This window comes from Poecilia latipinna, unplaced genomic scaffold (genome assembly GCF_001443285.1).
Source record: "Poecilia latipinna isolate Pla-1442-1.1 unplaced genomic scaffold, P_latipinna-1.0 Scaffold939, whole genome shotgun sequence".
In the NCBI taxonomy this organism is placed as follows: Eukaryota; Metazoa; Chordata; class Actinopteri; order Cyprinodontiformes; family Poeciliidae; genus Poecilia; species Poecilia latipinna.
In genome coordinates this window covers 114242-137894 of record NW_015113555.1, presented here as the reverse complement: position 1 = coordinate 137894, position 23653 = coordinate 114242, and the positions used below count along the sequence as shown (strand labels likewise).

General features: G+C 46.5%; 4 protein-coding genes across 9 annotated transcripts; all 4 read left to right on the top strand.

Moving 5' to 3' along the window:
• Positions 1–3716: 3716 nt before the first annotated feature.
• cd59a (CD59 molecule (CD59 blood group) a) lies at positions 3717–6712 on the top strand. The gene is made up of 5 exons (XM_015049300.1): positions 3717–3820; positions 3920–4003; positions 5203–5304; positions 5382–5455; positions 6243–6712. Exons 2-5 carry the CDS (start codon positions 3949–3951, stop codon positions 6363–6365), a joined length of 354 nt encoding a protein of 117 aa, XP_014904786.1. The 5' UTR covers positions 3717–3820; positions 3920–3948; the 3' UTR covers positions 6366–6712.
• A 647-nt stretch (positions 6713–7359) lies between these two features.
• On the top strand, positions 7360–11688 carry LOC106957806 (sorting nexin-9-like). Its single transcript, XM_015049289.1, has 16 exons — positions 7360–7681; positions 8291–8377; positions 8441–8515; positions 8591–8799; positions 9105–9189; positions 9274–9399; positions 9641–9758; positions 9830–9960; positions 10030–10133; positions 10218–10321; positions 10441–10518; positions 10634–10710; positions 10781–10870; positions 11053–11167; positions 11241–11332; positions 11408–11688. Exons 1-16 carry the CDS (start codon positions 7670–7672, stop codon positions 11453–11455), a joined length of 1551 nt encoding a protein of 516 aa, XP_014904775.1. The 5' UTR covers positions 7360–7669; the 3' UTR covers positions 11456–11688.
• A 641-nt stretch (positions 11689–12329) lies between these two features.
• On the top strand, positions 12330–15687 carry LOC106957809 (atypical chemokine receptor 3-like). Its single transcript, XM_015049293.1, has 2 exons — positions 12330–12529; positions 14030–15687. Exon 2 carries the CDS (start codon positions 14046–14048, stop codon positions 15135–15137), a length of 1092 nt encoding a protein of 363 aa, XP_014904779.1. The 5' UTR covers positions 12330–12529; positions 14030–14045; the 3' UTR covers positions 15138–15687.
• Positions 15688–16739: 1052 nt separating this feature from the next.
• On the top strand, positions 16740–23470 carry mlpha (melanophilin a). 6 transcript variants are annotated; one of them, XM_015049286.1, is made up of 17 exons: positions 16773–17029; positions 17134–17207; positions 17648–17761; positions 18452–18673; positions 18955–19067; positions 19136–19180; positions 19291–19349; positions 19423–19512; positions 19591–19693; positions 20135–20328; positions 20412–20492; positions 20595–20828; positions 21516–21686; positions 22077–22238; positions 22339–22386; positions 22662–22707; positions 22940–23470. In XM_015049286.1, exons 3-17 carry the CDS (start codon positions 17652–17654, stop codon positions 22978–22980), a joined length of 1719 nt encoding a protein of 572 aa, XP_014904772.1. In that variant the 5' UTR covers positions 16773–17029; positions 17134–17207; positions 17648–17651; the 3' UTR covers positions 22981–23470. The 6 variants fall into 6 exon arrangements, with proteins under 6 accessions (XP_014904769.1, XP_014904772.1, XP_014904773.1 ...); XM_015049287.1 differs by having other exon boundaries at positions 17134–17222; XM_015049284.1 differs by lacking the exon at positions 17134–17207 and having other exon boundaries at positions 16775–17029.
• Positions 23471–23653: the final 183 nt, after the last annotated feature.

The window sequence follows — 23653 nt, the reverse complement described above, 5'->3', positions numbered from 1 at the left end:
TCTATATAGAGCATAACACTATGTATATGTAAGATATTTTATTAGTAATTTCTTTCTGGAGGTCTACTTTGTTATAGGAAAGTATTGCAATATTCAAACCCGCAATTTAGCAAGATATGTAAATCAGAGCTGGCAGTTTAGCTCTGATTTACATATTTTGTCTTTACAGAATTACACTATTAAAAATATAAACAAGGGCACAATGCAACCTTTTAGTGACTGTAATCTATAAAAAAGAGCTGCTTGTTTGCTACAGTGGAGATGAAGATGGTCCATTCAGGAAAGCAGAGCTGCATCAACCTTTAACGTGGAACTGCAGAAAAAAAGGAAAAAACAAAAGCAAAAATTGAATTGTTAATGCATGTCACTATGGGAAAAGCCTACTGAGTTTTGCTTACAACTTTTTTAAACATTTAAATCACACATTTGTCTCATGAAGTTAATTTTTTTTTTTTCAAAACAAACTTATTTGTGCATGTCAGAAATCTTTTCTTGATATTCTAAGTTTTTGTTTGACTCAAAGTTTTGCTTGTGATTCTCACATGACGTCATGGGCAGGACCCAAAATCGCAACAAAAGATTTCTGATGTGTGCAAATAAAGGTTTATGTTTGGCATTAACTTTCAGTTCATGAGACAAAAATTAGTTATTTAATTTAAAAAAAAGTTTTTTAAACAATAGAATTTGTTTTAAAAAATAAATCATTACAATTCCAAAAATTTTGATTACAATTTTATTTTACTTAACTGAGGTTAGTTTATTTTTTCCCATTGAATAATTGGGGAAATTTTTAACTACATACTCTGCGAACCAGACCCTAAACTTAAAGTCTGGGTTGAGTTTTTTCCCCTTCATTAATGACATACATTATATCTATCATCATAATTCAGGGTGAGTTATTTTTAATTCTAAATGAATATCCTTGTTGGACTTTTATTTAAGTGCTATTCTCCTTCAAGATACATTTACCTAACAACAGAATAAATGCAATGTACATTATGCAGCAAAGGAAATTAGAAGATTGGACATATATCCATTATGGAGATGATCGGTTTTGGACGGGCGATGTGCCTCGTACACAGGGAAGAAGCTTTTTATTTATCTAGCTTTGCTAGCAAAGTCGTTAGCTAGCAGCTAGCTAATAGCACAACAACAGCCTAATGTCTGCATGATAAAAATACTGAATGATAGATAAGAACAGTTTCTCCTCACCTGGCTGTCTCCTCCCGCTCAGTAGTTCTTCAGAGAAAGTCAGACGCAGAGGCCAGTCAGTGTCTGTTGTATTTCATTACCTCTCTGCTTAAACCGCGACTCCGAGCTGAAGCAGAAACGATACTACAACGTTTTCCGTCATCTGACAAGTAGCAAGTCTATTCCACTTTATTCACCAAAAACGTTTTTTTTAAATTCACCAAAAACTGTTCTGTAATCTGGAACGTTCGCTACGTTAAGCTCCAGTTAGCCGCCTTATCTCACTGCGCGAGAGGCAACTGCGTCATGCGTCACGGGCAAAAGGTCAAAGGTAACAAGGTGACTGGCTTTTAGTACATGTTACTATGTGTCAGAAGAGGGCTTAGGAAATAATACAAAAAATTAAAAATAAAAATTGACCAAAAAGGCACTTGGGGGCAAGGAGCAAAAGGGGCAGGTGCTCAAGCTCCCCAAATCCCCCCCTCAGCACGTGCCTGCTCAATCGTTAATTATAGGTCAGTTTTGTCTTGTTTCTACATATTTGCATCAGGAACCAGAGGAATCATCTTCATCCACCGAGTGTTTTTCAGTGTTTTCTGTTTGGTGGAAACCCTCAGGAGACGCTGACCTCCATGGACAGAAGGATCCACCTCCAGCCGGGCTCTGAGGGGCTCACTGACCTCCAGCGCTGGCTGTGGGTCGGTTCTGGAGGACCGGTGGGTGCAGCAGCATCATATCGTGGAGCGGATCTGGACGAGGTTCTGAATAAATGTTTGATGAAGGGGAACAAGCGTCCTCTGTGGCCGGGCTGGGAACACGGCCGCCGTTGTTCTCGCTCACACTGAGCGCCTTGTTTGGCATCGGGCGGCCGCAGCGGCCGACACCGCAGCTGTCCAGCATCTGGACTGAGCTAAACGGCCGCAGGCGGAGCCACGGTCCGGTTTCTCCACGGCGCCGTCACAGAGGCACGGCCTGTCCTGAGGATGACCCCATGACCCCAGGCTGCTGGGGCCTGGCTGTTGAAAACATAAAACATCAACAGAAAGCAGAAAGAAGCTCAGAGCTGGAGGAACGACAGGAGAGAGGAGCAAACACAACCAGGAAGTTAATATATACACAGAATAAAACATAAAGAAATTAAGCATAATATAATAAAACACCAAGAAGACAAAATAATGAAATACATAAAAAATAATAAAAACACAAAATAATAAAACAAAAGTATAAATAATAAAATAAGATAAAATATAAAATAAGTACATAAGAATAACATATAAATATAACAAAATGAAACAGAAAATAGTGAAACAAAAAAAATTCAAAAGAATAGATAAAATACATAAGAAATAAAAATACATGTAAACATTATATAAAAATAACATAATGTTAAATAATAAAAAACGTAAAACAAAGTAAAAAGCAAAAAACATACACATAAAAATGAAATAAAAATATGCACTTATAAATAGTAAGGCCATAAAAATTAAAACAAAAATATAAAAATAAAGCACAGAAAATGTGTGAAAATGTAATAAAAACTTATTACCACTAAATAAGACATAAAAATATTAGAGCAATTATACTTAAGAATAAAAAAGAAAAATATGCAAATAAATAAATCATAAAAAATTCAAATGCATAATAAATGTACATAAAAACAGAAAAACCATAAGAATGTAACACAAATGTAATAAAACTAAACAGGGCGTGGCGGTGAAGCCTGACCTCTGCACTGCAGACTGAGACCTCAAGGCAGCCGTCACAGGTTCAAGTCCCGACCTGATGACCTTTAACCTCCTGTCTGACAGCTGCTAACTAAAGGCTAGATGAAGGCTACTAAACTCAAAAAACTTAACTAAGCTTAACCCAAAACATAAGAAGGAAGGAGAATTTCCCCAGAATTTCGTCACTTTCGGATAATTCCACATCCTAAACAAGTCAACATCTTTACACACAGTTCCAACGTCTCAAAGACCAAATATGGCTGACATCCTGTAATTCCAGTGGAGATCTCAGCCAATCAGAGACTTTCCAGTGTCTTCTAACACAACAAACACAGAGACATTGGCTTCTGTTCACTGGAAGCTTTAAAAACAACTTCAGCTGGAGATGGCCCGTTTAACAGAGCGTTGGGTTTGGTTCTGATGGCCCGTTTAACAAAGCGTTGGGTTTGGTTCTGATGCAGCCGGCCCATTTAACGGAGGGTTAGGTGGTTCTGCTTCTCTCCAGGGATGATCCAGCTCTAGATACAAGCTGAGGAACCTGTAGAGTGTGCATATTGAACTCATGATCTTAGTTTGAATCTGGTTTCATCTGGGTCCAAATGGGCTTTGGGTTCTGGATGGTTCTGTTAACCCAGAACCTCTCTGCCGTTGTGTCAGTGTTTCCTGACTGTCAGCCTTCATGTCTGTCAGTCAGAGAGAGAATGGAGCTTTAAGACAGTCTCCTTTCAGTGGGCGGGGCTTATGAACTCCTTAACACAAACCCCTCCAGGTGGGCGGGGCTTATTTGATATCTGACGTTGGCTCCTCCCAGTGGGCGGAGTCTGTGAGGTTCAGTCATCCTTCAGAATGAGAGGCTCAGTTTCTGCTCTTCATCCTCACCAGAACCGTCCTACTGCTGCCGCTGGGTGAGTACCCCAAGGTTCTGCTCAGACTGACCTGAACCTTGGTTCAGATTCTGGTTCTGTCTGAGCCCTGGTTCTCTCTGGTTTTGGTTCTGTCTGTAGGAGAGACTCTGAGCTGCACCGAGGTGAAGATGAAGCGCTCCCTGGTGATCTGCCTACTGGTCTGCTCCTCTCTGGTCGGACTCGGTACGTCTGGTTCTCCTTGTTGGTCGGGTCATTTGGTTCTGACACCTTGGCAGAACCTACTGGGATGTCAGGCTCACTAGAGTGTCTGGGTCTGAAGGTCGGATGTGTATGAATCATCTGCTCGACGTGGTCTGCCCACTAGGGGGCAGTACCTCAGAGTCTGAGTCCTGGTTCTGACTACTGGTTCTGTTCAGATCTGTTGGGGAACAAGTTCAGTTCCTCAGACTGGTTCATGTGAAAGCTGATAGGAACCATCAGAACCTCTCTAGAGGGAGACTCCAGAACCTGCCAGGTCAGCTCAGGAGGTTTCTGGGTCTTTCTCCAAGAATACTTTGGGAAGTTCCTGGAGCGTCCGGGTCCATTAAAAACATTCCAGAAACTACATGTGAATTTCCTGGAACTTTTTCAAACCTTTTTAGGATGTTTAGATGAACTTTACAGAAATCCTGAAGGAACCTTCAAAGAACCTTTGAAGGTTCCTTTAAGGAACCTCTGCAGGAAAGTTTAAAGAACCTTTGGAAGAACATTTAAGGAATATTGAAGGAACCTTGGAAGAACCTTCAAGTTGAACCATAGAAACATTTTAGAACAATCAAACCTTTTAGAACCATTTCATCAACTGTAGAGGACTAAAATTATATTAATAGTTAATATTTAGATAGTTTGGCTGTTCTTATCAAAAGGAAATGTTCTGTGACCGGTAATATAAGGAAGAAACTCAGATTTGCTGCATGTGGAAATAACTATTGCTACACATCCATCCAGCCAAATCCTGGAAGGTCCCAGCTGGACAACTCTGGGAATAACACAGCAGCAGCAGCAGAGTGGGATCCAAGACATCTGTGTCAAAGAGCGAACTGGACTGGTTGAGAAATCTGCATATGGACAGATTTGAGTATAAATACGCTTTGTTCTCCAGGAGACCTGAGGGTTGATGTGATATGTGAGAATATTGTGTAATGTAGAACCTGGCAGCGTTAGTCCAAATCAAGCAGACACCAGCAGAGTCCAGTGGGATGACTTGTACTTAACCACCTTTCACTCCCTGTCAGAACTTCCTGGGAATTTCCCAGAAACTTTCAAAAGAGTTCAACAAGAGTTCAGGTGAAAGACATGACCTGTCAGAACCTGAGCCGTGGTTGACCGCTCATGGAGAACTGGACCCCAGGTAACGTCCAGGTGTGCTGCTGTGCTTTCAGGGTCCGCCATCCGCTGCTACAGTTGTAAGGACTACACCGGCAGCTGCACCAAGCAGCGGGACTGCAGCTATGACGACGCCTGCCTCACCCTCGTCGAGAGAGGTACATATTGTCCACCCATCCCTCTGGGCCTCAGGTGTTGCTCTGGATCTCTCACCTGGCTGTCTGCTGTTCTGCAGGTGGGATGACCTACAGAAAGTGTCTGAAGTACACAGAGTGTGAGCGGAGCCGCCTGGCCCAGATGTTCCCCCAGGTACCAGGTCCACCATCCAGACACCAACCGAGCCCTAATCCGGATCAACCAGAACCGGGTTTACTGGGACACGCCAATGTTTGTCCTCTGACCAGTTTGGTTCTGGAATCTGGTCCAGGTTCTCACTTGGTCCCGGCAGCTTTTCAGACCATAAAGGAGAACCAAACTGGTACCAGAACATAAAGGAACTTACTGAGTCAGCAGTAGGGAAAAAATCCTAAAAACCTTCACCAGGCTGGTACAGCTGGTTCTGGTTCTGGATGTGGAACAGAGTAAACAACCGTAATAAACAAAAGACTATTTCCTTTTTCAGATTTAAAAAAATTTTTTTTTTAGAGAAACTGTCTCTACCGCCCTCCTGTGGTCATAGCATGTAATTACACAATAAAATCCTTCAGAATAGTTTAATTAGATTAATAATAAAAACTGAGCGATTATTGGTGAACTGAAGGACACAATTAAAAAGTCAATGTAGCTTTTAAAAAGAATCGTAATCACCATAAGATTGTTTTATTATAATTTTTTTTTAAAGACAGGAACTCTCTACCACCCTCCTGTGGCCACAGCCTGTAATTATACACTGAAATCCTTCAGATTATTTAATGATGGATTAATTTAATGACCGTCAGAGAAACTTACAGAGCCACCCTGGAGACCCTCTGGTTCTGGTTCCTCATGAGGTTTATCATCACCATGGAAACTACATTAGAACTGAAACCAGTTGCGTTCTCCGGTAGGTTCCTGCTGCCTGTGCCCCCTGACCTCTGACCCTGTCTGTTCCTTCCAGGTGTCCAGCTTCACCTTCAGGTGCTGCAACTCGGACCTGTGTAACTCCGCCCCCTCGTCTGCCGCGGGCTCTGTGATTGGCCTGCTGGCCTCCGTGCTGGTCATGTGGTGGTGTGTCCACTGAGCGCTCCGCGGCGCCCCCTGCAGTCAGCTTGTGTAACAGCCTCATCGACGTGTCAGTGTGGATCTAACCATCTCTAACAGGAGGATGCAGCGCCCCCTGCAGGTGCAGGCTGAGCCCGGCGGCGTCACAGCGCCCCCTGGAGTTGATCAGACTGATGAGTCGACAGGAAGCTGATGGAGGATGAACTGATCACATTAATCAATAATCACATCTGTATTGATCTACTTAACTCCACTCTAACTATATAGAAATATTTGTTTCCAGGAAGTTCTGGAGGTTCTGGTTCTGTAACTGATGTCGTCACTGACCTGAAAACAGCTTCAAACCAATAAAAGAGTTAAAGGAAACTTTGTTCTGTTGTTTATACTCCTGGTGAGGAAACAGCTGCAGCGCCCTCTGCAGGGCGAAGACAGACCGTGATCTGCTAAGCAGCTGAACTTCTCTTTTTATCTTTAGTTCTGGTTTCCGGACAGAACCTTATAGAACCAGATGTTCACACATTTCATCATCTTCCTTTTAATCAGTCATAATCTGATCAGAAACAATAACAGCAATAATATGGGTTATTCATAATTTCTAAATGCCACAGTTTCAAACTAAATATTTAGCTAGATAGGTAAATAGTCTGAAGTTAAATATTTAGCTAAATACTAAATACTTAGTTAGCAAGTTAAATATGGAAGTATTTAGCAATCACATAGCGAAGTACTTCATTAAATAATACTTAGCTCTGCAGTTTTATATCTTTTTTATATAAAAATATTTGAGAAACATTGAGGTTTAAAATATTTTTACAGTATATACAGGAAAATGTCATAATCGGTTCAAGTCTTACAGTGAAAAATTATTTCGATTTTTATGTATATATACAGATATATTTATAGTCATCAGTTTTCATATGTTTCATGTAAACACTCTGTGTAACCCGACGCTGCTCTGGGAACGCCCAGTACATCTAGCCTTGCCTTCCGGGTATCTGACGTCACAAACCGGAAGTTGACTTCTTAGGAAGACGTGGATTCCGTGTCTCGTTTAAAGTTGACGGTTCTGTTCTGAGCGGTTCTGCCTTCGGTACTGTATCTGTGCAGCTGCCGCTGCTACATCTACGCAGCACACAGACTGGATCCGAACCAGCGATCAGAACCGAGTCCTAAACGGTTCCCTTTATCGTCATGCTTTTACTTTGAAAGGAGCAACCGGATGCTTCCGCAGCGCTCCATCTAGCTGGATGCGGGGAGAGCGGACGGGATGGATCTGTGATCGGTACCGCGCGGCGCATCGAAACCATCTGCAGTGACGTCAGCATGGCTGTGAAGGTAAGCGCTCAAGCGGATCTGGACCCGGACCGTGCGGTACCGGAAGTCCAGTAGAAGGTTCGGACGGGAACACAGCCGCTCTCAGCTGAAGCTGGAGCTGCGCGTGGAGGTCAGGTGGGTTCCTGACATGCGGGTCACCTGTGCACGAGCGGCTTAGCTGGACGTACGACGTGTGACACCTGTGGAGATCAAAGACAGAGAGGCGAGGGGGCGGGGCTTCCCGGTGGGCAGAAAGCGGAAGTCAGGTAGCAGCGGGACGGTGGATCTTTTGACCAGTACCTGTTCAGGTTCCACCGTCCGTGGGTCACCATGGCAACCGTATTTAATGGGCAGCATGTAAACAGACTGGGTCAGAACCGGAAACAGTTGGTTTAATCATCATGCAGCTGCAGCTTTATTTTCTGTGGAAACACATAGCTGGACTCTGTAGAACCGGACCAGAACCAAACCAGAAACGGACCAGAACTGGACCAGAACCTGACTAGAACCAGAACCAGACGAGTACCAGACCACAACTGGACCAGAACCTGACTAGAACCGGACCAGAACCACGTGACGTTCAGTTTTATTTCTAGTCTGAGCCCGGTTCTGGTCTCTGTTCTGTTTCAGGCTCTGGTTCTGTATGACTTCACAGCCGAACCCGGGAACAACGAGCTGTCGGTCCGAGAGGGAGAGACAGTGACCGTCGTGGACCAGGTAGTCCCAGTCCTCCCAGTCCTCCCAGTCCTCTCTCATTGCTAACTGGTCTTTGCTGTGCAGTCTGTGGGCGGAGGCTGGATCGCTGCTCAGAACGCCGGTGGCCGGACCGGGCTGGTGCCTGAGGGGTATCTACAGGTAAGTCAGTAGGAAGGTCACTAACTCTTCTTCCTCATCATCATCATCTTCATCAGAACCGCTTCCTTCCTACAGATCGGTGGCGGAGGAGGCGGAGACTCCTGGTCGGGGGGCGGGGCTTACCAGCAGTCTCCAGCAGGGGGCGACGATGATGACGGCGAGTGGGATGATGACTGGGACGACCAGTCAGTTAGCAGTTACCATGGAAACGGCCACATGGAGGAGGAGGCGGGGACTTCAGGGCGGAGCACCCACGGACACACCGTCAAGATCTCCCTCAACAAGTAATCACTCCTTCACCGGGTCAGGAACCAGAACTGGACCAGTAACTGCTGGTCCAATACCTGGTCCTGCTCCCTGTTCCAGTACCACTCCCAGTAGATCCCAGTATAACATCCCTGAAGGTAGCAGATTAACAGGAGATCCCAGTAATGTTCCCAGTATAACCCATTAATGTTCCCAGTAGTGTTCCCAGTAAAATCCAGTAGAGTTCCCAGTAACGTTCCCAGTATAACCCAGTAACGTTCCCAGTATAACCCAGTAACGTTCCCAGTATAACCCAGTAACGTTCCCAGTGGTGTGTCCTCAGGTTCCCGTTCTCCAAAGGGCCGAGCCCAGAAGTCTTCCTATTGGCCAGCCCTCCTGCCACCAGCAGAGAAAGCCTTCCTGTTTATGTGAGTCCTGCCTGTGATTGGTCGCTGAGTTAGGGTGGGGCTGTGCAGTGCGCTGTGATTGGCTCCTGGTTTCTGTCCAATCAGATGGGAGAGGTGGGGCCGGTGTGGCTCTACCCTGCGACGCCTCTGGACTGCGTCATCGCTGACCCGAAGAAAGAGTCCAAACTGTACGGCCTGAAGAGCTTCATAGAATACCAGATCACCCCCAACGTGAGCCGCTCTGCTGTGCTGTAGTATATTGATACACAACAGTATTATCTGTAGTAGTTTGTGTTGCACTATAATAGTCTTTAGTAAAGGTACTTTCTGGTAAATTCAGTTATAAACAAAACCTGAACACAGACTGGATTCACTGATAGTCTGTATAGGTCTGGTATTTAACTATACAGTAGTACTGTGTAGTAGTGTGTAGTAGTTTGTAGTAGTCCTCACCAGAATGTGCCCCCTGCAGACCACCAACAGAACTGTCAATCATCGCTACAAGCATTTTGATTGGCTGTACGAGCGTCTCCTGGAGAAGTTCGGATCCTTGCTGCTGATCCCCTCTCTACCTGACAAACAGGTGACAGGTGAGCGGTCGCCATGACAACCCGCTCCGTTTTACCTGTTCAGCCTGTCTGAGTGTCGCCGGGTCTCTCAGGTCGGTTCGACGAGGACTTCATCAGGATCAGGATGGAGCGCCTGCAGGCCTGGATGACCAGGATGTGCCGTCACCCGGTGGTCTCCCAGAGCGAAGTCTTCCAGCTCTTCCTCACCTACAAGGACGAGCGAGTAGGTCAGGCTCCGCCCCCTGCAGGTGAGGTCTGGCTCCAGGTGCTGATTGGTTTTCTGTTGCTTCAGGACTGGAAGTCTGGGAAGAGGAGGGCGGAGAAAGACGAGACGGTGGGTCCAATGATGTTCAGCCTGGTTCAACCTGAAGCTGCAGAGCTCGACGTGGCCCAGGTGTAAGTCACCTGTCTTACCTCACAGGTGTAGGTCGTCATGGTTACAGACGTTAACATTTTGCTTCATGGAGTGTTTCTGTGCAGGGAACAGAAGTGTGAGCTCTATAGCCGGTTCACCAAGACCATGGACGATGGAGTCAGAGAACTGCTGACCGTCGGACAGACACACTGGAAACGCTGCACTGGACGTCAGTTCGGGTCCAATCCGGGTTCATGGGGGAAACATGGAGACTGCCTTGTGTCTGCTTTATGTTTGCTGTCATTTCCCACCAGCTGATTTTCTTCTTCTCTGGTTTTTGTGCTGCAGCACTGCCTAAAGAGTACGAGCGGATCGGCCGGGCCTTCGGCAACCTGTCCACTGTTTTCAACAGCAGCAGATATCCAGGTGAGGTCAGATATCCAGGTGAGGTCTGAGCGATGTAGCCTCAGGTAAAGAGGCTACACCGCGGTGCCTTCAGGGACACTGGGACATCTGAGTTTGAGAAATGTTTGTGCTGCAGGAGAGGAAACGCTGACGAACGCTTTGACAGCAGCTGGGAAAACGTATGAGGAGATCGCTCAGATCGTCGCCAAGCAGGTAACACACACACGCGCACACAAACACACACACCAAGCAGATACTCGTTAATATCATGTTGTTTTTTCAGCCTCAGAAGGATCTGCATTTCCTGCTGGAGACCAACAGTGAATATAAAGGCCTGTTGGGATGCTTCCCTGAAATCATCGCTGTCCATAAGGTTCTGTCCTACACACCTGGTTCTGATTGGTTTTGATTGATTGTGATTGGCTCTGCAGGGTCTGTTGCCTCTTTTTCCATTTATTAAGGCTTTTATTTTGGAGTTTCCAGGTTATTGAGTGTAAATGTGTGAACCAGGAAGTGGGCGGGGCCTAATGGGGGCGTGGCTTCACCTGTGTGCAGGCTGCTGTGGACAAGGTGAAGGAGGCGGAACGTCTGGTCTCCACAGGAAGGATCAGCAGCGGCGACAGGAAGCTGATGACCCAGCGTGTCAGCAACATGAGCTACTCCCTGCAGGGTAACCGGACCGCCAGCAAAACCGCCTACTGAGCGCGCTCACAACCAAACGTGTCACTTCCTGTCTCCTGCAGCTGAGATGAACCATTTCCATAGCAACAGGATCTATGACTACAACCGCGTGCTGCAGTTCTACCTGGAGCAGCAGGTGGCCTTCTACCAGCAGGTAAGCTGGGGTCAAGGGTCAGGACAGGAGAGCTGACCTGTGACATCACCGCCTGTGTGCTCTCTGATTGGACAGATTGCAGACAAACTGAGGGAGGCGCTGAGTCACTTCACCACCCTGTGAGGACAGCCCAGTGATGTCATCGCCCGTTACTGTCTTAACCAATTAAAAGCCTTTAAACCGTTTTAACAAAATACAAGCCTTTATTCTGTTACTGAGGGGTGTGATGGGAAAAATGTACACTGTACCTTTAAATAAGACTACCAGTTTATATTGTGATTTATTTAAATGCTTTTTCACTCCTGTTACTGATGATTTGTCTGAAACGATGAATAAAGTTTCTACCTCGTCACTCAGTTCACTTTCTAATTTATAGACAGAAAACCTCACTTTGTTACCAAAAACCTCCAGCAGGGGGCGACACTTCAGAACCTTTATTTAAATTAATTCACCAATTAATGCATCCAAAACAAACAGAGATGAGCTATACAATAACAACCAATTAGATAAAAGAACAAACAACAAAAATAAAAAAAATTAAAATAGTACAAATTAAAACGGATACATTTATGGTAAAACAGTGGACCACGAGAGGGTGATTTTTATTAATGTTTAAATTTTCTCAGAAACGGAGATATTTTGCGTAGAAATGGGAAAGAATAAAAATAAAAACAGAACAAAGAATAGATAAGCGAATTAAGAAATAACATATTTTGTGATATTATTATTAGGTTTTTCCGTTATTTTTGTTTCCATAGAGACATTAACTCACTGTTTTATTTAATATTTTAAAAAGTGATCGGTCTGTATTAACATTTTTATTTGTTTTTAGCCATTAAACACATGTTATTATTCTAATAGTACATGTAACACATAAATTATGCAAAATATTTTAAAACACACAGAGAAAGTGACATTTACAAAGGATATTTATAAAATATTATTATTCCTACTACTATTATTCTGTCATTTTCTGCAGTATTTCTTCCTCTTTTTCTTTCTTTCTTTCTTTTTTTTGCGGGTGCGGGTGTTCCTCTTCTTCGTCCCGCAGCGGAACCATCTCTCTCTCTCCCTTCCCGAAGCCTGTGGGAGGTTCTTCCTCTAAAGCTGAGAGCCCACCGGGACTCCTCACTCTGCAGCCGCCTCTGGACTCTGTCGGACCCTCTCTGGACCGAGCCGAACCCTACTGTCTGAGCTGTAAGTATCCAACAAAACCTCCGCTGCAACTGACGCAAACTGCGCTGTTATTAACTTCGCTCGGCCGGATCGGAACCGAGCCGCCACCTGCTGCAGGGCAACACCTGCAAGTCTGCTGAGAAATTCTGAAGGAGCTGTGCGGTTCTGATCAGACCCACAGATGCTGCATGGTACTGTCTGGGGTCGGAACATCTGAGCCGAATTAAAACTGAGGTTCGGTTTGATGTTCAGCAGATTAAATTTTCGGTTTCCCGGACCTGAAGAGGTAGAGACGGTCCAGAGAATCTGAAATGGACCGAGGTCTCAATGGAGACTGGTTCTGTCTGTGACTAAATGAAAGGGCATTAAGAGCCCCTGACTGCTGCTTTATGGTGGTGCGTTCAGGGACCAGCTGATCCGGTTCTGGAGGTCCAGTTGTCCCGACCCAGCTTCTTCAGACTGCTGGTACCATCTGGACCTCTGCAGATCCCGGTCCATTAAGGTCCATAGAAGAAGGATGCTGGTTCTGACCCGGACTTTTAATCCTCACCAGAACTTTGAATTGGACCCTGCTGAGACAGCAGGACAGAACCAGCTGAACCAGAACCAGGGGAAACAGAACCAGTCTGTTTAGATGATTTTGACCTTTGACCTGGGCCACCATCAGGGCTTTTCTTCTTCTTCTCCTCTGATTCCTGCGGCTCCTTTCAGCCCTAATTGGCTATAATAAAGCTTTTATTGTAAAGGTCCTGACCTTCAGCCTGAGGCATCCTGCTGGGTTTGGACCTTCATCACACTCAGCTTTTGTTCTTCATCCTTCTCATCCTGAGGTCAGCCGTTGGACAGTCTGAGGGGCTCAACATGAGGCCCGCGGGCCGACACAGAGGGACATCATTGATACGCGCTGATTTATGACCGCTTTATTACTGTTTTATCACCTGTCTGTTTCCATGGTAACCTGATCTCCGTCACTGATCCAAAACGAAGCCAGAACCAGAACCTTAACCTGGTAGCAGGGTTCTGAACAACCCAGAACCGGGTCAGGGTCAACACAGGGGGAGAGCATGACAATCATCCAGACTGGATTAGTTTGGAAATATTTCTCTGAAGCAGAGACGGGACGTGATTATCTAGAGTAGAACCTGAGTCCACGGTTCTGGATCTGGTTCTAACTGAGACCCAGTCGAGTCTAGATGAGCCACAGCAACCAGTCCAAGTGAGTGAACCAGAACCAGAACCAGAACCTGAACCTGTCTCTGGTTCAGGATTAAGCTACGGCCCAGGTCCAGGTCCTGGACTGGTCCTGGTCCTGGTTCTGGTCCAGGTCCAGGTCCAGGTCCAGGTTCTGATCCTGGTCCTGGTACTGCTCCAGGTCCTGGTCCTGGTCCTGGTTCTGGTCCAGGTCCAGGTTCTGGTCCAGGTTCTGATCCTGGTCCTGGTACTGCTCCAGGTCCAGGTCCAGGTCCTGGTCCAGGCTCTGGTTCTGGTTCTGGTTCTGACGGGCCTCCCTGTGTCTTGCAGCTGGACCCAGCCCGCCATGAGCCTGAGCAGCAGTGACCTCTCTGAGCTGGTGGACCTGTGGGAGGAGCTGAACCTGACCTCCAACCTGTCTCGGGTGGAGGCCATGATGTGTTCAGGTGCCGTCAGCCACTCCGCGCTCCTCCTCTGCCTCTCCATCCTCTACATCTTCATCTTCCTGTTGGGCGTGGCCTCCAACGTCCTGGTGTTCTGGGTGAACCTGCGGCCCGACCGGGCCCGGTGTGGGTCCCACCTGTACGTGGTGAACCTGGCGGTGGCGGACCTGGGCGTGGTTCTGACCCTGCCCGTCTGGGTCACGTCTCTGCTGCAGGGTGGACTCTGGCCATTTGGCGAGGTCATCTGTAAGGTCACCCATCTGGTGTTCAGCCTCAACCTGTTCAGCAGCATCTTCTTCCTCGCCTGTATGAGCATCGACAGCTACCTGTCTGCCACTCTGCTCTCTGGCGCCCTCAGCTGGAGGAGGAAGACGCTGCGGCGGCTTATCTGCGCATCGCTCTGGCTGCTGGCGTTGGCGGCATCCATTCCTGACACCTACTTCCTGCAGGCTGTAAGGTCCCCCCAACGCGACGGCGCTGTGTGCCGACCTGTGTACCCGCCTGAGAACCCCAGGGACTGGATGGTGGGAGTCCAGCTCAGCTTCTTCGTGCTCGGCTTCGCCGTCCCCTTCCCCATCATCGCCATCTTCTACCTGCTCCTGGTAGCCGCCATCCCTCCCAGCTCGGACCCGGAGCGCAGGATCAGCCGGCGGATCGTCCTCTCCTACATCCTGGTGTTTCTGGTGTGTTGGCTGCCGTTCCATGCTGTCCTGTTGCTGGACTCTCTGACGCTGATGAACGTCCTGCCCTTCACCTGCCGGCTGGAGAGCTTCCTGGACGTGGCATTGCACCTGACGCAGTGCTTCTCCTTGGTGCACTGCTGCGTCAACCCCATCCTCTACAACCTCTGGCACAGAAGCTACAGGGATGACCTGATGAAGGCCTTCATCTTCAGGTACTCCTCTAGAACTGGCCTGGCCAGGCTCATCGACACCTCACAGGCCTCAGAGACGGAGAACTCTGCAGTCTTAGTGGACGGCAGTGGTCCAATCTGAACCAGGAAGTCTTTGTAAACATTGAACATCTGCTGGTCCTTTGGATCTTTCAGTCTTTATCTGCCTCTGAAGGATGTTTTGTAGAACCTATTGAATGTCTTTAGTCTTGTGGTAAAAGGACAAGGTGAAAAAGTCTCCTGAGGTAAACTGGAAGACGGTTTGCTAAAGACTTGTTCAGAAGTTCAACACTGGAGTAGGTTTAGATGTCAAATTATGGACCATGAGGGTCAGAGGTCAATGGTCTTTCATCGTCGAAGGTCACCATGAACGTCGGTAGACCTGCAGACATTGGGAACGCCTCATATTTTCCACGTTGACAGGAGATTTTGACAGTCTACATTCAAGAGAAACAGCGTTACCTTCATCAGATCCATGAGGTGTTTCAGACAAAGTCAGCACGGTTCTACAAAGACTTTCCAGAACTTCTTCTGTCCAGGTTGCAGATCTGTTTGGTGCTGTGAAACTGTTAATGTTCAGGGATGAACAGTTAATTTCTTCTTTTATGAGTCCATAATAAAGCAGACAGATCTGCAGATGGTACCTTCAACAACTCTGGCTTTATTATAGTTATTATTTAAGTATTTTTTAAAAATATTTAGCTTCAAGCTAATCAGCATGCTGGCTAAATATTGAATTTCAGTCTAACTAGCTTGAAACTAAATGTTTATTTTAAAGCTAAAGCTAACTAAATATTTACAGTACTTTAAAGCTAATTATCTTGCTAACAAAAAAATTGTGGAGCTTAACATTTAGCTTGCTAACTAAACATAGCTTGAAGCTCATTAGCTTTGTAATTCAATATTTCATTTGATGCTAATTAGCTTGCTATCTACGTATTTAGTTTGGAGCTAAATATTTAGCTTAACACTTAATTTGGAGCAACAACTAACTATATATTTAGTTGGAAGCAAATTAGCTTGCTAACTTAACATTTAGGTTCAAGTTAAAGCTAACTAAATATTTAGTTTCAAGCTAATTGGCTTGCTAAAAAAACTAGCTTGGAGCTTAATATTTAGCTTGCCAATTATGTATTTAGCTTGAAACTGTGACATTTATAAATGAAAGCTGAACATTTAGTATTTTCTAACTAAATAACCAGAATTATTTACATTAATTTCCCTCCATAGCTGACAGAGAGATGAAACTGGGCCTTGTTTTACCTGAGCCATGGCAGCAGGTACTGTGGGAGGTGGTGGGCCTGAACCACCCTAAAACACACAGACAGGACAGGGGAGGTTACCACGGCAACCAGAAACACCTCTTGGAGTGAGTCATCAGATCTGTGATGTCACAGGGTGAGACTGAGCGCTCTGTGGTTAATTAGGGGGCCTCATTTCACTGCGTATCCATGGCAACGGGACACGGTGGGAATGGAAAGCAGAAATGGAGAGAGACCAGCCGGGTCCAGGAAACCCTGGAAACGGTTCTGCTGCTTGACCCATCCGAACACGGTTCTGGTCCCGTGAAATTCCACCGCTGTGCGTGTTCCTGAAGACGTCATGTTCAGGGACCGTGGGAAAAATGAGCTTCACCAGAACAACGCATTTATAACTTTCTTTCTCAAAACTGCTCTTTTAAATAATGTATTCTGATGTTTTCTTTATTATCTGTAGCTAAATATTTAACTTTAAAAACTCTAACATGTTTTGGAGAAGGATCATGACGTCCTCACCACAGCAGCTAATCAGATCGAGGTGTGTCCTCCTGTCTCCAGGTGTGTCCCTTTGTCTCCAGGTGTGTCCAGGCTGTTTTCCTCGGTGATGTCACTTCCTCTCCTTATGAAACGCTGGCTCTGCCTCAGTGTGTTGCTCATGTGATAAGCTGATGCTCTCGGGGTTTTCCCGTCTCATTTCTTCAGTCAGCAGCAGCAGACCGACTCACACAGACACACGGTGAGTTTTTATCATCTTTAATCCACTTTATTGATTATAGATTATTAGATTTGATCTAATATCTTCTCAGTTTGTTTGTTTTGTTGAATTTGATTTAACTGCAGCTGATCTGGGGACAGTTCGGACCGTCGTTATGAGCATAAAGGCCACAGCGGCTCCAAAACCACAGGATCCATGAGTTATGCTTTTTAAAGTGTCTGAAGATAAATATGTTGTTTTATTAGATTATATTTTTAAAAAATGTACTTTAAACATTTTTTGCTTATTTGTAGATATCTTTAAGTACTGCATCAGGATGAAACCAAAGTTGTTTATTCATATATTTTCCTTAAATATAAATGAAAATTTTTGATTCTATTCCATGAAGAGGAGATTTCTGTTCATGTTTTATAAATAATATAAAGCTTTCTTTTACAATAGGTTCACTTTTTTTTCTCTTGTTAATTAAAGGCAGCTGAAGTGATATTTTTTAATGTTATGTTTCTCATAAAAAATAATATGTATTTTTACCCAGATTATTGGGAGTTTACAGTTTCATGTGTTTACTCCAGATGGGTTCCCACAGCTGGACCCTGAGGAACTCCTGCAGTCAGGCCGTAATGTTTGGTTCTGTTCCAGGAACATGGAGCGGAAGCTGGATCTTTCCCGTCTGACGGACGAAGAGGCCAAACATGTGTGGGAGGTGATCCAGCGCGACTTCAACCTGCGCAAGAAGGAGGAGGAGAGGCTGACGTAGGTCCAGGTGGAGGTTCTGTTCTGTTCACATCCCGGCTCATGTGATGCCAGCAGGAATGTGAGCGTGAAAGATGCTGTTGTTGCTGCAGCCGATCACGCCACCGTCACACGCTCTGGAATCACAAAGATGCTCTGTTTCCGCTGAAGACTCCAACTCCCATCAGCCCCGGGGGGAAGAGAGAGCGGAACGGCTCTGCGGCTCAAATCACATTTCCACTGTGGAAATCAGACCCTGCTGCAGCAGAGCCATGGATCAGGAGGTTAACAGCTGATCAGCAGTAGCAGCAGGCTGAGCCGTTAGAGCAGCAGAACTGGGCCCAGGGGCGGCTCTAATGGGCCTGCTGCCCTGGGCAAGAACCCCCATCTGGCCCCCAAACTATTAAAATTAAACAAGTTATCAGATTTTATCTGTTTATTTTTTTATTTTTGCAGGAAACGGAGGAAACTCACTCCTCTGAATGTCAGGCCAAAACATTCAGATAAGATATGTTTTAGAAATCGATTATTCTGATGATTAATTGATTAAAATAATTGGCAGATAAAAACAAGCTAATAAATAAAGTATTTTATTTCAATAATATTGCTTTCCTTTAGTGAGTTTGAACTGGGTGAAGCTCAAACAGCAGCAGAGGAAGTGGAGCGCTGTGCTGTGCGTTTCACGGTGGTTCCTGTCCTTCCTGCCTGCAGCGAGCTGAAGACGCGCATCGACAAGGAGGACACGAAGCGGGAGCTGCTGGGCTCGGAGAGGAACGTCTCCGACTCGCTCTGCATCCGCTGCCTGCAGCCCTTCAAGTTCCTGGTCAACAGCAAGAGGCAGTGCCTGGACTGCCGCATGTTCACCTGCAAGTCCTGCAGCCGCTACAACAAGAAGGAGCACGGCTGGGTGTGTGACAACTGCCGCATGACCAGGTGAGACAGAGAGGGGCAGGGGGACGACAGGTCATAGAAAGGTCAATAACAGACATATACAGTCCATCTGGAGACGGGTATGGACGGACGGATGGATGGTTGGATGCTGCAGTAATGCAGGTGTCTCTCAGGTCTGCTGTAATTCTCTGTATTGAATCGATCTGCTCTCAGTTCTGACTTAATGTGTTGTGGATCAGAACCGGACCGTTGGTCCTGGACCCATTGCCGATTCTACAGACTGGGCCTTTGGGTGGTTCAGTTCTGTTCCTTGTGTGCTTCAGGGTGCTGAAGATGGGGACTCTGGGCTGGTACCATGACAATGTGAGGAACCGCTTCAAACGCTTCGGCAGTGCCAAGGTGATGCGGTCTCTCTACAAGCGCCTGAACGGAGACGGTGAGTCTCGCGGTGACGTTTCTGGATCTTGGTCCAGTTGTTCTGATCCTGCTTGTGTTCTGGTTCAGGTGGTCGTGATGACGACACCCAGAGCATGCCGGATGTCCATAGACGTAAGTCTCTCCACAAGCCAGTCCAGTTTTTCAGAACTTCCTGCAGGTCCAGAGGTCCAGCATGTGATTCTCTATGGCATAGTCCAAGTCAGCTCGCTGTTTCCTTTTAGATGGATACAACGGCACCGAGGATGATCCTGGAGAGGGCGAGGCTCAGCGCTACAAAGTGGTAAGCAAGAACACCAAGGGGCTTTGTGGGTTCAATCAGAGCAGGAGTAACTGAGCAGCTGTTTCCCACCTAGATGAGGAAGAATAAACGTCTGCTGTCGGTTCATCCCATGGACTTTGACTCGGAGGACTACCTTCCTCGTTCACGGCGGCCTTCTGAGCAGGTAAAGCCCCGGCTGATGAAGACCGCAGATGAGGCCTGGTTCTGAGGAAGACACGTGTTTAATGACGCTGTTTGAAAGCAGATGCAGGACGATCGGTATTACCGGAACGACGGGGACTACGACTACTACACTCACCGAGGGAACCGCAGAAAGAGTCTGGACCGTCACGCCATGAGACCGGGTCAGCATGCCAACATGGCACATGTTCTTAAGGATCCCACATACTAGAGCATACTATATATATTCTGTCTGAGTACACTGTCTGCTGGACGGTTGGGATTTCATTGTGTAGCTTTTGCTCCAGGGTTAGGTTAGCAATTCAGGAGTTCAGAGTAGAGTCCTTGCTGTATCAGCTGAGGCCATTGGGATTGACGGTAAAGATACCTCAGGGAGCCATCTATGTTCCACTAGGAGGAGATATTCAGACGAGTCCTAAGTAGCAACTTAGGACTTGTCTGAAGGATAGAAACCTGAAATCCCCTCGATGAGTTTTTAGTTGCAGGGGAAAAGAAAGTCTGGACCAGGAGAAGTTGAGGATGTCTTTTGAATCAGAAAGATCAAATCAAAAAGACCTGTCCTCCCCTTGATGTGCATTTATTTCTCCATATCACTGCATCATCAGATGACTATGCAGACAACCGGATGGTGCGGACCCGCTCTCTGTCGAAGATCAGCTCCTCGGTGGCTAGGCAGCAGTATGTCGACACCTCAGATGAGGAAGAGTACCAGAGGTATCCCCCCGCTCACCAGCAACCCCACCACCGCAGGAAGAACAGCCGAGCCTCTTCCCAGGAGAACCTGGGCCAAGCCCCGCCTGTAAGGACATACAGACATTCAGAACCGAGTCTGGAAGGAGAAAGAACTGACCTTAACATTTTCTGTCTGGATTCATTTTTCAGATCAACGAACTGAACAAGCGGATGTTCGCCATTGAGAGCCTGCTGAGCCGTCTGGAGGAGAAGATGACTCCTGCTGATGACGTAAGACAGGACACAACCTTAAATCCTTGAATCACATGGAGAGGATGATGAACTCATCAGTCACTTTAGTCTCAAATCCAGTAAAGTTGCTCCTTCCAACAGGCCTTGACTTCATCAGCTCCAAATGAGGAGGAGAAACTGAGGAGGAAGCTGAGTGAGCTGGCAGGAAACCTGAGCGATAAAGGCCTGTCGTCAGATGATGAGGCTGGGAAAAAGCCTTTCCCTGGGATTAAAGGGTCTTCTGGCATCAGGGGAGGACCGGTGGTCCCTCTGGACTCCCTAAAGGACAAGGAGCTGAGCTCATCCAGCGATGAGATGCCAACAGAGGCTCAAAAGGTACGACAGTGACTCAGAGAGTAGCAGCAAACAGGAACCTGGAGACCAACATCCTGCCCAGAGCTTTGCTTTGAACCAAGTACTGCTGCTGCTGAACATCCAGGTTCCTGTTTGTGAAGGCATTTGCATGGCTCAACTTTCACCGCTGAAGGTGTCATTCCACCAGAACAAAGTCCAGACCAGCTCATGGACAAAGAACTTCCTGTTAGAGAGCTCAGCATGAAGCTCAGAAGAAAGGTCAAAGATTTGGCATTAAGCATCTCTAATCTCGGTGCATGACGACCTCCTCACTAACAGCCCGCCTCCTGCCTCACCATACTCCTGTCAGGTTGTGTAAATGTGAAGCAGCTACCTGCCTGGACCCCAGGGATGGATGAACGCTGAAATCACCTTCACTTGGACCTAAGCTATGTCCTCTAGCTTGGAAAATTTAAGGGCTAATGATACGATTCCTTCACTGTAGGTTAGGTCTAAGGAAGGATGACTGAACAAGTGCGTTGTTCATGTGTGTATCGTAATCTGTCTAGAGGGTGGTGGGCACCCCAGTAGATGCACCAGGATGTACCTGAGTTTCAGTTGGAGAAGTCGTCCAGACCCCAACCCCAGGATCTGGGAGTGTCCAGTCCGGTAGCTGCTGCAGATGTTGTTTTCCAGCTGCTAACATCTGTCCCTCTACATGGCTTTCAGAGATCCACTGCCGCCGCCCTCTGTGACCTCACCACTGAGGTCTTGAGAACCATTAACGCCACAGAAAACGCAATGGTCGAGTACGGCCTTGCAGAGCCGATCGACAGGTCCCCCTTAGTTGGCCCTGACGTAAAGCAGGCTGATGATGCTTTCAGGGAACTTGAGGAAAATGTAAGCTTCCAATGTGACCTGCATGATTCACCCCTCCTCTCTACACTAAGTTCAGCCCCCAATGCCTCCTCTGAAGCATGACCTAATGTCCGGACTGGCTTTAACCCTCCACTGGCTGCTGTGTTTCCAGTTAAACAGGGAAACACACTGGGTCCAGTTAGGGTCCGGTTCCATCAAGCTCCTCACCAGCACCAATCATGACTAGAACTCACTCCAACGGTTCCTCTATGTTGGAAAATGTAGACTGAAGCAGAAGACTTCTGGAACCTAAAGAGGAACCTAGCAGGAATTCAGTGTGTTCCCTTGACCTTCACCTCTGTCGGCTTCATCATAATCACCATCAGCTTCCTGTCCGGTGACCAGTCTGTGTCTGTCCTCCTACCTGTCCAGGTGTACATCACGGCCGGCCAGTCATATGAGCTGGAGTCTAAGCTGCGGCGACTCGAGCAAAGCGCCAAGAACCGTTTTGGAGGGACGACGGACTCTGAGCTGTCGGAGTTGGAGGATGTGGTGGCGCTGACTGCTGCCAGAGTACAGAGCGCCGAGAGCGAGGTTAGTTGGGGTCTGCCATCTTTGTTTATCCATAAAATCTCAGCTTTGACATTTGGTTGTTGGTTTCTGGTCCTTCACTATGTGTCTGTTTGCCCTCCAGGTGTCGGACATTGAAAGTAAAATCGCAGCTCTGAGCGCCAAGAAGAAGGTCAGTTTGAGATCAGAAGCTGTCCTTCTTCATCTGACTTGTAGACGTTTCTTGGTCCGGGTTAGACCCGGTTTAATGAACGGGCTGAACTGAATGTGGCTGAGCTTAATCCTCTGGTTAAGCTGAGCCACATTCAGTCAACAGATGAAAGTGTCCTTCTTCATGTGTCCATGTCGATTCTTGACACCAAACTGTTAAAGTTTGTTAATTAGCTCATGTTCTACGCAGACGATGTTGTTCTAATCAAAAGGTTCTGTTCTGATGAAACTCTGCAGGTTTTTGGATCCCATCAGAAGAAACGGACTGCTTCAGACCTGCCCAGTGAGAACTTCTTCAACTTATTGGTTATAGCAAAGTTACCTATGCTCACCCTAAAACGCAATACTAAAGTACTAACCAACATGGCAATTAGTGGAAGCTAACCTTAAAATGCTAAGCAATAATTTAGCTCTGCTTTTATCACGGTAGCGCATTAGCAGATATTTGCCCACTGCTGGTTATTGATCCATCTGAAAGGCGCTGATCTGCTCTAACTTGTCGTTGTTGTTGGCAGAGAGTAACGGCGCTCCTTGGAGATCCAGCAATATGTTCTGAACCAGGCCCGGTCTCAGCCTGATGTCGGTCACTCCTCTTCCTCCTGCACTTCAGCCTCCTTCATCAATGTTCACAGACCGGAACCGGGACACACAACAAATCAGAGGAACATCGAAGTATTTCTGCTGAGCTTCAGAGACCAGAACCTTCAGATGGAGTTTGGTTCTGAGTTCTACAAGATTCTTTGACATTAAAATGGGCACATAGCTGTGAAGAGTATCTCAGCCCCTCATAGATTTCTTGTACTTTTAAAACATAAAGTCTGATTTTAAATCATGATTTCACTTACTCTGTCCAGATCAATTGACTCTGAGTGGAAAAGTAATTACAAAGTCTTGTGAAATCATTAAAATAAATTTTTTAGTCAGATATTTGTGGTTCAATTTGACCAGCCACACCTGATTACTGTTCCCTCTGCCCTCTCTGAAGAACTGATGATGATGATGATGATGTGTTTAGCTTCTGTTCAATAAACAACACAAACAACTCAGCACTTATTGTCCTCATGATTGTAAACATGCTGCTTCTCTCTTCTGCTGCTGACTGGTTATGATGGGAGGGAAGGGATGTGGTCGCCCGTGACAGCATACCACCAGGGGAGTTTGTCAGAATACCTGCTGGACTGGACCAATTTTCTGGGGGGAAAACTTGAGTATATCTGAGCTGAAATGTT

Excerpts from the sequence above, each read along its gene's own strand:
- LOC106957809 (XM_015049293.1), top strand. The coding sequence starts at position 14,046 with ATGAGCCTGAGCAGCAGTGACCTCTCTGAGCTGGTGGACCTGTGGGAG.
- mlpha (XM_015049283.1), top strand. The coding sequence starts at position 16,962 with ATGCTCTCGGGGTTTTCCCGTCTCATTTCTTCAGTCAGCAGCAGCAGA. Across the intron at positions 17,762-18,451 it reads AAGGAGGAGGAGAGGCTGAC|CGAGCTGAAGACGCGCATCG; the intron begins GTAGGTCCAGGT and ends TCCTGCCTGCAG. Across the intron at positions 20,493-20,594 it reads AGATGACTCCTGCTGATGAC|GCCTTGACTTCATCAGCTCC; the intron begins GTAAGACAGGAC and ends TCCTTCCAACAG.
- cd59a (XM_015049300.1), top strand. The coding sequence starts at position 3,949 with ATGAAGCGCTCCCTGGTGATCTGCCTACTGGTCTGCTCCTCTCTGGTC. Across the intron at positions 4,004-5,202 it reads CTCCTCTCTGGTCGGACTCG|GGTCCGCCATCCGCTGCTAC; the intron begins GTACGTCTGGTT and ends CTGTGCTTTCAG. Across the intron at positions 5,305-5,381 it reads CCTCACCCTCGTCGAGAGAG|GTGGGATGACCTACAGAAAG; the intron begins GTACATATTGTC and ends GCTGTTCTGCAG.
- LOC106957806 (XM_015049289.1), top strand. Across the intron at positions 9,400-9,640 it reads AATACCAGATCACCCCCAAC|ACCACCAACAGAACTGTCAA; the intron begins GTGAGCCGCTCT and ends TGCCCCCTGCAG. Across the intron at positions 10,871-11,052 it reads AAATCATCGCTGTCCATAAG|GCTGCTGTGGACAAGGTGAA; the intron begins GTTCTGTCCTAC and ends ACCTGTGTGCAG.